This window comes from Ailuropoda melanoleuca, chromosome 1 (genome assembly GCF_002007445.2).
Source record: "Ailuropoda melanoleuca isolate Jingjing chromosome 1, ASM200744v2, whole genome shotgun sequence".
Classification (NCBI taxonomy): domain Eukaryota; kingdom Metazoa; phylum Chordata; class Mammalia; order Carnivora; family Ursidae; genus Ailuropoda; species Ailuropoda melanoleuca.
Genome location: NC_048218.1, coordinates 183804063 through 183820158, shown reverse-complemented (window position 1 = coordinate 183820158; position 16096 = coordinate 183804063). Strand labels below are relative to the sequence as shown.

The following is a 16096-nucleotide window of genomic DNA, read 5'->3' as shown; positions in this document are numbered from 1 at the left end:
AAGTATGAAATGTAGGTTGAGGTTCAGTTTTGGCCTATAGAGTATCCAGTTGCTTCAGCAGCCATTTGTTGGAATGACTGTCCTCCCTCCATTGAATTGCTTTTGTTCCTTTGTTAGAAAATAAGTGGGCTATATTTCGATTGGTGTATTTTTTGGTTCCACTTGGCTTTGGGTTCTGTATTCACTCCGTTGATCTGTATATTTACCTGTCCACTAATACCACATGCTCTTGATTATACTAGTTTGGAGTAAGTCTTTAAGAAGGTGAGAATAATTCCTCCCATTTTCTTCTTCTTCTTCTTTTTTTTTTTTTCCTTCAAAGTTAGCTGCTCTAGTTTCTTTGCCTTTCCATATACATTTTAGATTACCTTGCCTCTATGTACGGAAACTCTTCCTGGGATTTTGTTACGAATTGTGTGAAATCTGTGTATTCATCTGTAGAGAATTGACCATCTTTACTATTCCGTTGATGAATATGGCGTTTCTCTTTATATCTTCTTTGTTATCTTCCATTACCATTTTTGTGGGTTTTCGGCTTACAAGCCCTATACATGCTTATTAGATTTATACCTAAGTCTCCTCCCCCCCCCTTTTTTTTTTTGAGCACTTGTAGGTGGCATTGTATTTTTAATTTCAGTTTTCATATTGTTAGTGTATAGACACACAATTGATTTTTGTGTGTTGTCTTGTATCTTATAACCTTGCTAAATTAATTTATTATTTCTAGGAGTTTTGTTTTTGTTATTGTAAATTCCTTGGGATTGTCCGTACAGACAAACATGTCATCTGCAAATAAAGACAGCTTTATTTTTTTCCTTTCTGATTTGTGTGTCTTTATTTCCTTCTCTTGCCTTAATTGCATTGGCTAGGATTTCCATTACTGTATTGAATAGTAATGATGAGAATGGACATTCTCGACTTGTTCCTGTTCTTAGGGGAAAAGTATTGTCCTTTTACCATCCAGCATGATGTTAGGTGTAGATTTCTGTAGATGTTCTTTATCAAGTTGAGGAAGTTCTCTATTACTAGTTTTCTGGGACTTTTTTTTTTTTTTTTAAGATTTTATTTATTTATTTGACAGAGACAGCCAGCGAGAGAGGGAACACAAGCAAGGGGGAGTGGGAGAGGAAGAAGCAGGCTCATAGCAGAGGAGTGATGTGGGGCTCGATCCCATAACGCCGGGATCACGCCCTGAGCTGAAGGCAGACACTTAACCACTGTGCCACCCAGGCGCCCCTGGGACTTTTTATCATGAATGGATGTCGAATTTTGTCAAGTGCATGTTCTGCATTGAAATGATCATGTGATTTTTCTTAAATCTGTTAATATAGTGGATTACGTTAACTATTCAAATATTAAAATACATGTGTATCTGTAGGCTAAACCTGACTTGGCCTTGGTTTATGATTTTTTAAATATGCTGAATTCTATTTACAAATGTTTTGTTAAGGAGGATTTTTGCCTGTGTACTAATGAGGGATATTGGTTTGTAGTTTTCTCATGATGTCTTACTCTGGTTTTGGTACTATAATACTGGCTTTATAAAATAAATTTGGAGGTATTCTCTTTTCTGTTTGTGTAGTAATGTTGATTCTTTTTTTGTGTGTGTATAGTAATGTTCTTTTTTTTTTTTTTTTTTAACATTTGGTACAAGTCTCCAGTGAAACTGTCTAGGCTTAGAGATTTTTCCAGTGAGGTGTTTATAAACTATGAATTCAATATCTTTAATAGTTACAGGACTATTTAAATAATCTATTTCATAATGGATAAATTGTGTTAGTTTGTACTTCTTGAGGAAATGGTCTAATTGATCTGAGTTGTCAAATTTACATGGGTAAATCGTTCATAGTATTCCTTTATGGTTTTGATGTCTGCAGGGTCTATAGTGATATCCCATTTCACTTTTGATATTGGTGATTTGTGTCTTCTCTTTTTTCTCTGTCAGTCTTACTAAAGGTTTGTTAATTTTATTGACCTTTTTAAAACCCAGCTTTTTGTTTCATGGATTTCTGCTGTTTTTAATTTCTTTCCTTCTGCTTGCTTTAGGTTTATGGCATTCCTTTTAGTTTCTTTTTTTAAGTACGTAGTGCTATAAATTCCTCTCTTGGTACTCTTCTAGCTGTGCCTCACAAATTTTAATAAGTTGTAGTTTCACTCATTTCATTTTGTTTTTTAATTTCCCTTCAGACTTCCTCTTTGACTCATGGGTTATTGAGAAGTATGTTGTTTAGTTTCCAATTTAGTTTGGAAATATTCCTATTATCTTTCTGTTACTGATTTTATTGTGTTTGAATAATACGCTTAGTGTGATTTCAATTCTTTTAAAAATGTTGAGGTTTATTTTGTGACTCATGATATGGTCTACCTTTAGTATATGCTCCATGCACACTTGAATGTGTATTCTGCCCTTGTTGGGTAGAATGTTCTTTAAATGTCAGTTAGACCCTGTTGGTTAATGCTGTTGTTGAGTTCTTCCATACATTCGGTAATTTTCTGTTGATCAGTTGTTGAGAGAGGGCTGTTGACGTAACTGTACGTTCGTCTGTTTCTCTTGTCAGTTTTATCTGGTTTTGATTCACATAGTTTGTACCTCAGTTTCTTGATACATACACATTTAGGTTTACTCTGTCTTGGTGAAGCGACCTTTCGATCATTATGTAATCTCTCTCTCTGGTAATTTTCTTTTGCTCTGGAGTCTATTTAATTGGTGTTAATATAGCCACTCCTTTCTTTTGTTTAAACACCTTTATTGAGATATAATTCACATGCCATACAATTCACTCAAAGTATACAGTCACGGTTTTTAGTATATCCAGATATGTACAGCCATCTCTACAGTCAGTTTTAGAACATTTTTATACCTCACAAAGAAATTGTGTCCTTTAGCTGTGTTGAGTTTTTCCCCATTCCCATTCCATTTCCTCCCCCCCCATCCCAACCAGCCCTAAGTAACCATGTTTTACTTTCTGTCTCTATAGATTTCCCTATTTTGGACATATCACATAGAAGGTATTACATAATCTGTAGGGGTTCTTTTGTCATCAGCTTCTTCATTTAGCAGTGTTTTCAAGGTTCATCCATGTAGCATGTATCAATACTTCATTCCCTTTTATGACAGAATAATCCTCCATTGAGTATAGATATATCACATTTTGTTTATTTATTTGTCAGTTGATGGATATTTGGTTTGTTTCCACTTTTTGGCTATTATGAATAATGAACATTTGTGTATAAGTTTTGTATGGACACGTTTTCATTTTCCTTGTATACATACTTAGGACTGGATTTGGGTTCATATTGTAATTCTGTGTTTAACTATCTGAGGAGCTACCAGATTATTTTCTGAAGTGTCTGCACTAATTTACCTTCCAACGGCAGTGTGTGAGGGTTCCACTTTTCCACGTAACACTTGTTATTATCTGACTTATTGATTATAGCCATCCTAGTGGATGTTGAGTGGTATCTCATTGTGGTTTCATTTTTGCATTTCACTGATGGTTAATGATATTTAACATTTTTTCATTTGCTTGTTGGCCATTTGTGTATCCTCTTCAGAGAAATGTCTATTTAAACCCTGGCCATTTTTAAATTGGCTTCTTTATTATTGAGTAGTAATCCTGTGTTCTTCTGAGTAATGTTTACGTGACTTTTCTCTTTCTACTGTTTTTTTTTTTTTAACCTATCTATATCATTATATTTAAAGTAAGTTTCTTGACCTGAAACCATGAAACTACTAGAAGAAAATCTAGGGAAGAAAGCTTTGTGACATTGGTCTGGGCAATGAATTTTTTGAGTAAGGCACCAAAAACCTAGGCAACAAAAGCAAAAGTAGACAAATGAGATTACATCAAACTAGAAAGCTTTTGCACGGAAAAGGAAACAGTCAAGAGAATGGAAAGTCAACCTACTGAATGGGAAAACAATTTGCAAACCATATATCTGATAGATTAACATCCAGAATATATAAGGAACTCCTACCACTCACTAGCAAAAACCCAAAACCTGATTGAAAAATGAGTAAAAGGCCTAAATAGGCGTTTCTCAAAAGAGGAATACAAATGGCCAACAGGTATATGAAGAGGTGTCTTACTCTAAATGAAATGTCATCCAACATTTGTGTTAGAATGGCATTCATCCGTCACCTGCAGCCATACATTAGCTACAGATGCAAGTTCTATGAAAATCAGCATACTCTGTGAGAATCAGTTGGCTATGTGGGATGCATAATGAAATATTATAGCTTTTATTATTTGTGAAATTGTGTGCTACAAATCATTTCTATCAGTAAAGCTTATAATCAACTTAGGCACCTGTATGTGTATTTATGGGTGTCCCATGTGTGGACATGTGTGTGTCATATATGCGTCTTTCCCCCTCTCCATCAACCTCAGACCAGTTGTTAATCATTGAATAGCACACCACTGGCAGTATTACTATTACCTGGAATTTTTAGAATTGCAGATACCTACAGTTTTAGTTTATTAATTCTAATTCAGCAAACTGAACCGATAAAAGCAAATTTCCACTCATCCCTTCTATTTCACAGAATCGTAGTGGTCTGTAAGCTGCCACTGGATGTTGATTATCTCAGATGTAACAATACAAGTGACTGTGGTTAGATGAAGTGATTAAATGAATACAAGATTCCTTGTTCTGGGTATAGAGAAATTTTACATTGATAATCACTAAGAGAATGTTTACAGTTAGGTGAAGTAGGTGAAACTCTTCTTGCTTTCAGATTATAAAGTATCTCACTTTTGTTTCTTGTCTCATGGATATTGCAAAAAGTAAAAAAGAGATTATCAATTGTTTGATCCTTTGAGAATGGTGCAAAATATGTGCATACTGTCCACATGTTTTAAGGATTTTCTAAAATGGTATTTCATAACGTGACACAGTAGCAAAAAATAGTCTGGTATGTAGGCCCTGATACTTTTTAGTATATCGATTTGTGAAATCTTAAGGACATTGCTTTAAAATTATTTAATATTAGACTGTCTTCTCTGTTGTAGTAGAGATCTTTTAATCTCCACTGCAGTTCTTAAACAATTATGTGTACATACAATATCCCCAACTTTTTTTTTGGCTTGGCTTTGTTTCTCTGATATGTGTTTATGTGTAGTATCTAATTCTAAATTTGTTTTGACTTTTCTCCTTCAGTTTAATGAGTGGTGTTAAGAATAATGTTGGAAGAGGGATCAATGTTGCCTTGGTAAATGGTAAGAATAATTATTTTACCTTACAGATGTGGTCAGTGGATATTCATGTGGCCCAAAGTAGAATGCACTCTATTATCAAGGGATTGGGTCAGAAAGTGCTGCCCTTGACATGAAAGCCCTCTTCCCAACTTCCTCACATCCTCCTAAAAAACCAACTATACGTGGAGACTTGTGTGTAAATGTGAGAGCATTCTTTCTTGGAAGCATCCCACTTGCTGTGCAGTGTGTGGAGAGTTTCCCATGAGGTTGTCAGGCTAAAACCAATCTAACATTAAATTGGTGAATTCTGAAGACGTTGGATTCTAAACAATTTGAAGATAGAATGACGTGAGGGTGTGTACATGACAAAGGGTGATGGCCTAATGGAAGGGGTGGGGAGAGGGATGAAGAGTAAAAATTAATCGTAACTCTTCAGTATTGTCGACATTTGTCACATAAATTCATTAGTGAAAATAAGTTCAACGAATCCTGAAGGTCTCGAGTATTCTTGCAAAATCAAGTATGAAAATAAGAACCCATGATATAAGGCTAACTGCATGCTTGTCTTTTCCTTCTGGTACAGTGACCCTCTAAGGCTGTTTAGGGTGATTAGGGACCATAGCCACCTTACCAGTTCCTAGTATAAGAAAATATTTTTTATTTCTTTCACAACAAAAGCTAAGCTTCTGCATTTTTACTTTCTTTATTTTTTTAGGTAAGAGGTTCTATACGTATTCGTCTAATTGATAGCAAAAAAAAAACATTTAAAAGGGAAATCAGTGAAAAAATTTTAAAAGATGGCTTTAATGGTAGAGAACATTATCAATTCATCTTTTTGTAAAAGGTTTACATATTTTTTCGTAATTCTTAAATAAGGGAAGATGGTAGCACATAAGGATGAAACCTATCTAACTGAATTTGAGCGGTCTGCAGTGAGCTGTGAACTTCAGTTTGCTGCTCCTTGGCTTATAAGATTCATGAAAAAGACCAGAATTTTAATTTATCCAAAAGTTACTCTTAGAAATATTTTTCACATGCATACAGTTCAGATTTTAAGTCTTTCTCAAAATAATTCTTTCTCTGCTAATGAAGCCACACCCATCACCGGCTAAGATCACTTGTCTTACATAGGGCATGTTTCAGTTGCATAATCTGACATGAATTCCATCTCTTTCAGGAAAAACAGGAGAAGTATTAGACACCAAATATTTTGACATGTGGGGAGGAGGTAAGTGTGAATAACACGTTAACTGTTCTGTTGCTAGCGCTGACTTTTTAAGCCTCTCATTATAATGTAGCACATTAATGAGAGATTGATGGTATGTTTATGTTAGTTCATTTTCTCTTACTTTTCACTAAAAATCCAGCTATATTTAAGTAATCGGTCACATTGCTTATACTTTGCTTTTTTATAGAAATTGTGTATGTAACTAAGAGCAATAATATCAAAATTGAGATTCTAAAAATCTGAGTCCTATTTTCCGTAGAAAAACTAATCGAAAGCCTTGGATCCTTTAAGTCTCTGACTGAAATTTTTTAAAAAGAATAAATAATTTGGAGAAGGGCATAAGCAGTTAAACATTTTTAACTTAATTGATTTTTTTTTCATATGATTTGTTAGTCTTAAAAGTAAATTATAACTAGGATTCTTATTAAAGCAGATAAATATTCGAGAGAAGGTGTTTTCTTTATAGTTCATGGCACTTAGAACTGTTCACGGTTATCTTCCCAATGTGAAGCTCCTCAGGGAACAGGCGTAGGTCAGTTACCCACATGCAGACCTAGCACCTTGAACAAGAGTGTGCCCAAAAGAACTTTCTTCCTCAAATCTGATGTAAGGCTGACCCTGATTTATCTTTTGATTCTTTTCTGAGTTGTTGGTTCAGGATGTTTCTCAGCATCAGGCTGTGTCCTGCACCTCCCCGTTTCCAACCCACTTATATAACCCTCGATACCAAGAGTTAGTAGCCTTCTTGAAGTTTATGTTACATTTTCAGACCATTCAGCTTTTCTAATACTTCTTCAGCTTATAATGAGATGCAATATTTTGTTTATTTTTTAAATGAGATTAGGACTTTTCATAGCTGTCGAGACGATATAAACTTAAGATGCTGCCTGCAGTTTTAGACTCTAATGGCATAGCTGGCCTCCCAGCACTCATTGCCTGGAAACTCTCTTGCAAACCCTTGGTTGAAATGAGCTTCGTGAGCTAGCAGCTCTGTTGTTTCATCACGGGTAGATTAACTACGCCAAAAAGTCTCTTCAGGTGAAGAAGTAGTTGCAGGTGACTTCCGTCTTTGCGCTTAAAAGGAAGTGATTTGTTAGCTCCTCTGTTACATTTTCTCAGAATTGAAAACGCTATTATTATAAAATAGAATTCAGTTGGCGCGTGTTTGGAATTTTTGCTGTGGAAGGAAACTGAGTACACGTGAAGTGCCCCAGCTCTGAAGCAGCGGTAGGCTGGGGGCTCCAAGGAGACCTGACATTGGAGAGCTCAAGACTTGGAGCAGTTGGTAGCACGTGGTCTGCCTGTGGCATCGCCAGCGTGTCGCCACAAAAGTGGTTTATCTTTAACTTTGTGTGTGTGTTGGTGCACCAGGTGAAGCAGGTAATGACCATAAGATTTGCCATTAGATAGAACCTTCATTCCTCCCCTAGTTTGCGGTAATGAGGTATGCCCAGAGATCCCTTAAAGCAGAATGTATGTATGTATGCATGTGTTTGTGTGTGTATTTATATAAATTTTTAAGAAATTACAGAACCTTTTATGAATTAGATAAAAACCCTGTATCCTCCTTTTAGATAAGTACCCATACCAACAATTTTACATATGCTCAGAGAATCCGTGAAGATTTTCTTCTGCCCTCCTCCCCCATCCCCGTCTAATTTCTTTTTTCAAATTTGAAGTCATGCTTTCATACAACTTTGCTACGGTTTTTTCATTTAACCCCTGGAATATCAGTACAAAAGACACATAGGATGAATCAGGATTGGGAAATTCTAAGTTGATGGTGGGATCCTATTAAAGGACAAAGTTCATTTTTAGCCTGTTCATAAGATTTGTCTCCCTTTTGGTTACTCTATATTTGAAATTATCAATTTGCAAATACTTTATATTTTAGTTATTATTAACTTTTAAGAAATTATCATGATATCTACTTAGTCACTAAAAAAACCCAAAAACCATCAATCCTTTCTTTTTCTTCAGATGTGGCCCCATTTATTGAGTTTCTGAAGTCCATACAAGATGGAACAATAGTCTTAATGGGAACATATGATGATGGAGCAACCAAGTATGTAAACTTAAAAGTTTATATTAGTTTTGGAACTATAATTAATGGTAAAAGCAATACATTTTCAATGAAAAAATTTATAAAATAGAGCACAGTAATCAAATTCCAGATAAACACTATTAACATTTTTTTATTTGCTTCCTTCTTTCTGTGTTTATCATACACATATTGTCATAAAATTAGATCTGCATACGTCAAGTTTGTTATGCTCTTTTATATTATGTTTTTAACAACCTTAAATTGTTTTCTCTAACATTAATATTCTTCAGTAGCATTTTTCATGGCCCTGCCAGCAGTTGATCATAATGGCCCCACCTTTATTTAAAATTCCCCTATTATTGCCAGATTTTTTTGTATTATGAATAACATTTCGATAAACATCCTTTTCCATAAATGTTTTTGCACTTTTGATTATGTCCTTAAGGTAAGTTCCTAGAAGTGGAGTTAAACATGAAAGATAAGTGTGATATGTTTTTCATAATGTTTAATACATGGCAATTTATAACTTTTTTTAAAAATTGTGTATGTTGTAAAATTTGGAAAATCTAGAAAAGCACAAAGAAGAAAACAAGTTCCAGTTCATTTGCTCAGTGATAACCACTGATAATTTAGTTTCCATCTCCAGTTTTCTTAATACACATATTTTCTTCATCTTAAACCTTTGGAATGCTAGTAGTTACAGCATTTCTTTTGATTTTTGTATTTGGAGAATATTTTCCCACAACATTAAATAGTTTTGATAACAAAATTGTTCACGTCTGCCTCATATAATTCTTAAACATGCATCATGATTTAAAATTTATTTAATAAAGCACCTACTGCTGGACCCTCAGGCTATTTCCAAATTTTCATACTTAGCCAAAATGTACCATCTTAAAAATTTTTGAACAATACCTTTATTTCCTTAAGACAAATTTTTTTGAGGTAAGGTATTGAATTAAAGGATGTGTATGTTTTTAAAAAAGGATTTTTTTTTTAAAGTCTGTACCAATTTAATATGTCTCTCAGAAGTTCCAGGACACTGATTGTTTTTAAGAAGTGTTGGAAAGGGATTTTGTTAGTGTGCCTTTCTTTGGTTATTGATGAGATTGCTTTTTTTTTTTTTTTTTTTTGTCACGCAAGTGTTTTTGGCTCTTTCTCTTGTAAAGTGTCTTTTGACCATTGAAGTTGACTTCCTACTGATGTTTAAGAGCCCTTGGTATGTTAAGGATAGTAACCATTTTTCATGTGAAAATACATTATTTTGTGTTTGTTTTTGTTAATTTATTGTGCTTTTTGACTTTTACAAGTTTAGACATTCTTATTTAGTCAAGTGTATGGATTTTTCATTTTAGTTTCTTCTTCTTTTATACTTGAGCAGTATTTTCCCATCTCCAAATTAAATACTTAGTAGATTTTCCTCTTCCAGTGACTTTACTGTTTCCATGTATTTTTAAAAATGTATTCATTATTTCCCAGTGATTTACAATGCCTATTTTTGTGTAGGTTTGACTTTATTTTTAGAAGTTTTGTTCTTCCTGCCCCAATAAGACACTATTACAATTTCTTAATAACTATTTTATGAAAATTAAGTGAAAATCACCTTTCTGGGGTGGCTAAGACCCCTTTAATAGCGTATCTCAAATCCCTTCTATGATATTTTATCCAGATGAAAAATATGATACTTTAATCAGGAATAAAAGATATCCTTTACAGATTTTAATTGAAAAGCATTGAAATTCCACTTCAGTATATGGCCTACTGGGCGCCTGGGTGGCTCAGTCGGTTGAGCGTCTGCCTTCAGCTCAGGTCATGATCTCAGGGGCCTGGGACCGAGTCTGCTTTCAGGCTCCCTGCTCAGTGGGAAGTCAGCTTCTCCCTCTCCCCTTGCTTATGCTTGTTCTGTTTCTCAAAAATAAATAAATAAAATCTTTTTTAAAAAACCCCAGAAAACAGGACCACCTTGTGACCGTTTTAAAGCTGAGGTATTTTCTTTGACATGTGTTGTATCTGGTTCAGCTAAGGATGTGTTAAATCCATAGATCAATAAAACTGGAATATGCATCCATTGCCATTTAGCTACATAGAACTAAACAGAATGTCATTAGGATTTCCTTATCAAAAACCAAGCAACTTGGTATTTGCTTTTGCTGCTAGAATAGGATATTACGTGTATAATTTGAGGTTTTAAAATTTTTAAAAACCCTGCTTTTCTGAATAAATGCACATGACCTCTGTTTTTCATCATGTTATTTCATTATTATACCTGCTCGGCTTCAGATCTCTCTTCTGCAAATAAGAAATTGTAGCAGCCATACCTACAAACTAAGGCAGGATGATGTTTTTTCTTTAACTGCTGTTTATTGGTGCCCATCACATATACCAAAAGCAGCCTCAGAAGACGTTCAGCCTGTAAGACAACAGACATCTACACTTTGATGTCTTTACACTTGTATATGTATCAGTATATGGTTCAATTTCTGCACAGTTACATGAAGTCAGTTGTGTGCATTTTCAGTTTGGGGCACATGAATTTGTATTTCGAATACTTCCCTTCTTCCAAACATGGGTGAAATAAATTATATCGTGTCCTTTATACAAAAATGGACAATCCTGGGGCGCCTGGGTGGCGCAGTCGTTAAGCGTCTGCCTTCGGCTCAGGGCGTGATCCCGGTGTTCCGGGGATCGAGTCCCACATCAGGCTCCTCGGCTGGGAGCCTGCTTCTTCCTCTCCCACTCCCTTGCTGTGTTTCCTCTCTCGCTGGCTGTCTCTCTGTCACATAAATAAATAAAATCTTAAAAAAAAAAAAAAAAAGGACAATCCTTATAAATGGCCATCTACATCTATTAAATATAACAAAATATAAACGTATACCTTGGCAGGAGTCTGATTGTGGAACATTTGAAATGGTTCATCAGTGGTGGAATACCCAGTCTTACGTGGGAATAGAAGCTCTGCTTTGATGATGTGTTAGTGCTTTTCTGTACATAAAGCTGATGGATTTTGCCTCATAAGGAATACTTTGTTCTCCCACTTATACCCAAAAGAGCCTTTTTTTTTCTTAAAGATTTTATTTTATTCAGGAGAGAGAATGCAGGCACGCACGCTCACCAGAGCGAGCACAAGCAGGGGGAGTGGCAGAGGGAGAGGGAGGAGCAGGTCCCCGCTGAGCAGGGAGCCCGACGCAGAGCTCCATCCTAGGACCCTGGGATCAGGGCTTGAGCCAAAGGCAGGCACATAACCAGCTGAGCCACCCAGGTACCCCTACCCAAAAGCGTTTAGAATGTGAAATGGATGCACCTGCTTTCTCCAACAGGGAGTTGGTATCAGTTCTCCATAGTTGTTCCTGTCTAATCCCAGTTAGTCATATTTGCAATGAGCTCCCTGGCTGTACTGTGAACTTCTGAGAACATCTGGGGTTGGTCTCGATCACAGCATTTCCCAAAGTGTGTTCTGGTGGGATCCCAGTCCTCTAAACTTGTACTGGGTGAGTAAATTTGGAGATGGCACCTTGCATTTTGCCCCTTTTAGGGATTTACAATGCAAGGCCCTGAAGTTTGGCCCTAAGTAAACCTCTTTACCTTTATTTATCCCAGTATTTCTTGATTTTCACAAGGAAGCCCATTTTATTTGTGTTTTTTTTTTTAAGATTCATTTATTTATTTGCAAGAGAAAGAGTGTGCAGGGGGAGGGAGAGAGGGAGAAGGAGAGAAGCTGACCTCCCACTGAGTGCGGAGGCTCTTCAGGGCTAGATCTCAGGACCCTGAGATTATGACCTGAGCCGAAATCAAGAGTTGGGTGCTTAACTGACTGTGCCACCCAGGTGCCCCTAGAAACCCATTTTAAAACAAAACAGAAAAAAAAAATTGTATTTAAGAAAACTTACATTTGGAGAGGGCAGATCCCTAATGATGCCTGCTTTCTACCCAGATCCCTCTAAAATAAGTTGTTTTTTGTTTATTTAATGAGGAATTCTAATAGTTTGAGCAAGCTAAATTTTGCTACTGTATTCCTCCCTTTGGAGACAGCGCTCTGTGACATGTGTACCTCCTGGCCAAGTGAAGGGTTTAAATGTGGGTGTCCTGAAGTAAAGGGTCTTAAAAGTCCTTGGTCCCCCGCACCCCAGCCCCGGGCAGAATTCCCATGAAACTGTTCTACAAAACTGCCTCTGAAGGGCCTCAGTATCTCAGTCATTTCTCTATTTGAAACAAAATGGCAAAAAACTATCCTGAAGTCCACATTATGTTCTCGGGTTGGTCTCCCTCTAAATTCCACCTGGGTAAATGGAACAATAGATATGTTCCCCAAATCATTTGATACTTGTTTGAAACTAATGAGCATTTGTCTTTTAGTTTTCCCTTTCCCTGCTTAGTACTCAGGGCTCTCGTAACCTTCTGTCATGTTAGGTTTCTGGCTGGGTTTACTCTCCTGGCTGCATTTTTTGGGCATTGGTTCTCTGGTTGATTATCAACTCTCTTAAAATGAGTGCCCCAGTCAAACACAGGGCTCCTGATGGGGTCCGGCCGGGTCAGGGTACAGCGGAGATGCTAGCTTTTACCATGTTGGAGATACATTTCTTTGAATATTTATATTATTAGTTTTCTTTAAAAGGTCACATCACATTTTTGGCTGGTGAATTTTTGGTTAAATTAAATTATCAGATCATTTCATTTGATCTCAGCCTTTTTTTAACCACTGCCAAGTCAGGTCTTTCTCCCCATTTAGGACTTGATTTTTTTTAATCTAAATGGGGGACTTTATATTCATTTATCCTTGTTATCCTTGTTAAATATAATTTTGCTGATTTTGGCCCATTAGGTCATGATGCCGACATTTGTCCTATGAGATTTCCATGATCCAGGCTTTGTAGTCTCTCCAAAGTCATTCTTGTGTCTGAATTGAAGTCATTGATAAAAATGTTCACCAAGGGCAGCGTGCCACCCTGCCAGGAGCCTCTTCCAAGGGATTCATTTATTAATCAACTACAGAAACTGTTTTTTAAACAGCAGCCAGTGTACCCTAATAGGCATACCATCCAGCTGCTCTTTCATTATTTTATTCATAGAGGCTGTTTTCTGAGGCTCTCAGATGCTCACTTGAAATTCATGAGCTATGCTAATTACAGTGCCCTGATCTGCCCACAAACCTCTTCAGATGCTGAAATAGCTGACATGACCTTAACTTGGCTTGATTTATTCCTCCCTCCTCCTTGCTAGCCCCCCCTTTCCTTCTCCCTCCCCCCCCCTTTTTTTGGTTCACAGTATCTCCTTGTAATCCATTTGAGAATTTGCTAAGAATTGAAAGTAGCTTTATTGACCCATTGTTTCTAAAAAATTTCCTCGCCTTTTTTGAAGATTGGAATATTTAATTAACTTTAAATGACTCAGCATCTTCATTTTCTGTGATGTTTCTAAAGTAACGGACAGTACTTTGAAGATTATATTAAAGTTCCTTAGAATTTAATTGTATGACGTGTGTGGGCCTGGAGGCTTCAGTTTACTTTAAAGCACTTATATAGACATTCCTGACCTACTCTTCCCTTTTTATGTCGATCGGAGTGTTTGCCTCCCTGGAAAAGGCAGGCCTGCTTTGATCTCCATATTATATCATTCTTGTGAAACAGTGGGTCCCTTCCTTGTTTGCACTTAGTAGCGTAAGTTCTCTGTGTGGCCTGTAAGAGTTTTGTGAGTCGCATCTTACCCTGAACACTACCGGTCTTCCTGGTGGTAGTGTTCAGGGTTTCCTCATTAGTAATATGATTTGCCCTATATTTTTGGACACTTCTGACTTTGAGCCCGTCACGGAACACTCCCATAGTAGCACTAATTTAGAACCTATCCTCTTTTCTGGGATAGTTAGCAATTATATAGTGAAAATTATTGAGGTTTTTTGTGTGTTTTTTGAGTCCTATTCTCATAAGAACTTCTAATCTGAACTTTTTATAACGTGCCGTCTTTGAAGTCTGGGCTACATGGTCACCTGTGCCTAGCGTTGTCTATTCTTCAACCTCCTGAAGTAACAGTGATTTTCTTCCAGAGTTCTTGCTACCTACACTGCTGTTTCCCTGTCGTTCTTCCCTGTTAATCAGAGTGGAGCCCAGAATATCAGTTCTCCATGTTGCTTTTAAGAAAGGGAGCATTGGCCTGTTGTGATGGTGTGATGTGGGGCTCTCAGGTGTTCCTCCTTCCCCAGCAAAGACGGAGGCAGATCTCTGAGTCACCCACCCTCCCGTTCCCATTTCCTCCACGGCTACTCCCGATTGCCTCCGTGCAGCTTCAGAATCTCTTCGAGGAAAACTTGGTCCCTACCTCTGTCTGCCTTCTTGTTTGTCACAGGATAATTTTTGATTCATTTTAAAGAAAATTCTTAAATTTAATTTATTTCATAAAAATTTTTAACATCTCAGCTAGTTTTTTTAATAGCATTTTGTTTTTTATTTTTTAATAGCTTATTTATTTAGAGCTAGAGCACAAGCTGGGGGGGGGCGGCCCTGAGGGGCAGAGTCTTAAGCAGGCTCCATGCCTCTTGTGGAGCCCGACACGGGGCTTGATCTCATGACCCTGAGATCATAACCTGAGCTGAAATATCAAGAGTCTGATGTTTAACCAACTGAGCCACCCAGGTGCCCCAATAATCTCTGCTAGTTAAGACCATTAGTGGAGATTAAAGTACATGTAACAAACTCAGGGTGCTCCTATATAGAATAAAAGCTTATATCTTTAAAATTTGTACCATGTATACATTAGTTATACTGGCTTTTAAAGAAAAGGGGCATTTTGATACCTAATGTGTATTGAATCAACTGCGGAAAATATTGGCTACCTTGCATGATTTTAACTTTTTTTTTTTTTTAGATTTTATTTGACAGAGACAGAGAGGGAGGGAGAGGAAGAGGGCAAGCACGACCAGGGGAGTGGCAGGCAGAGGGGAAGCACGCTCCCCACTGAGCAAGGAGCCCAGGACCCTGAGATCATGACCTGAGCCCAAGGCAGATACTTAGTGAATGAGCCACCCAGGCCCCCTAAACTTCTTTTTGAAACATGAAATCATCATCTATTTAAAAGATTTCAAAAAGGAATAATGAAATCCTCCAAATTCTACATAGGCGGAGCAGATAACTTGAGAAATCATTGAGAAACTTATCTTGTTATACAACTATAGTTAGATATATGTAGGGACACATGGCAGAGATGGCTGAGACACCCCCTCCCCCCCCGCAGGTCTAATGATTTGCTAGGACTCACTCACAGGACCCAGCGTGCAGTCCTCACCTCATGGCTACTATTTGTTACAGCAAAAGGATACAAAGCAAAGTTAGCAAAGGGGAAGTGTGCCCTAGAGCAAAGTCTGGAGGGAACCAGGCTCCAGTTTCCAAGAGTCATCTCCCAAGTGGAGTCACACAGGACATGCTTCATTCCTCCAGCAATGGATGGTGACGACACTGTGAGGTGCTGTCCAGTAGGAAAGCTTATTAGGGATTCAGCGCCCAGGGATTTTCCTGGCTGCTGATCACAGAGGCAGCCTCCGCCTGACACATCCTCCAATTCCAGCCTCCTCCTCCCCGCAGCAGAAAGTAGGTGCCCTGCATGAACTGCATGCGTGTACAGTGCAGGCTCAGTGACCCG

The 16096-nt window shown here is 37.3% G+C and overlaps 1 protein-coding gene across 2 annotated transcripts in view; it reads left to right on the top strand.

Annotated features, from left to right (window-relative positions):
* Window positions 1–16096, top strand: part of FAM3C (FAM3 metabolism regulating signaling molecule C) — a 52641-nt gene that overhangs the window by 30351 nt on the left and 6194 nt on the right. For both annotated transcript variants that reach the window (XM_034671175.1, XM_034671171.1), the window contains 3 exons: window positions 5161–5219; window positions 6376–6426; window positions 8407–8491. In XM_034671175.1, the coding sequence (XP_034527066.1) occupies window positions 5161–5219; window positions 6376–6426; window positions 8407–8491 (195 nt within the window). The remainder of the gene's footprint in view (window positions 1–5160; window positions 5220–6375; window positions 6427–8406; window positions 8492–16096) is intronic.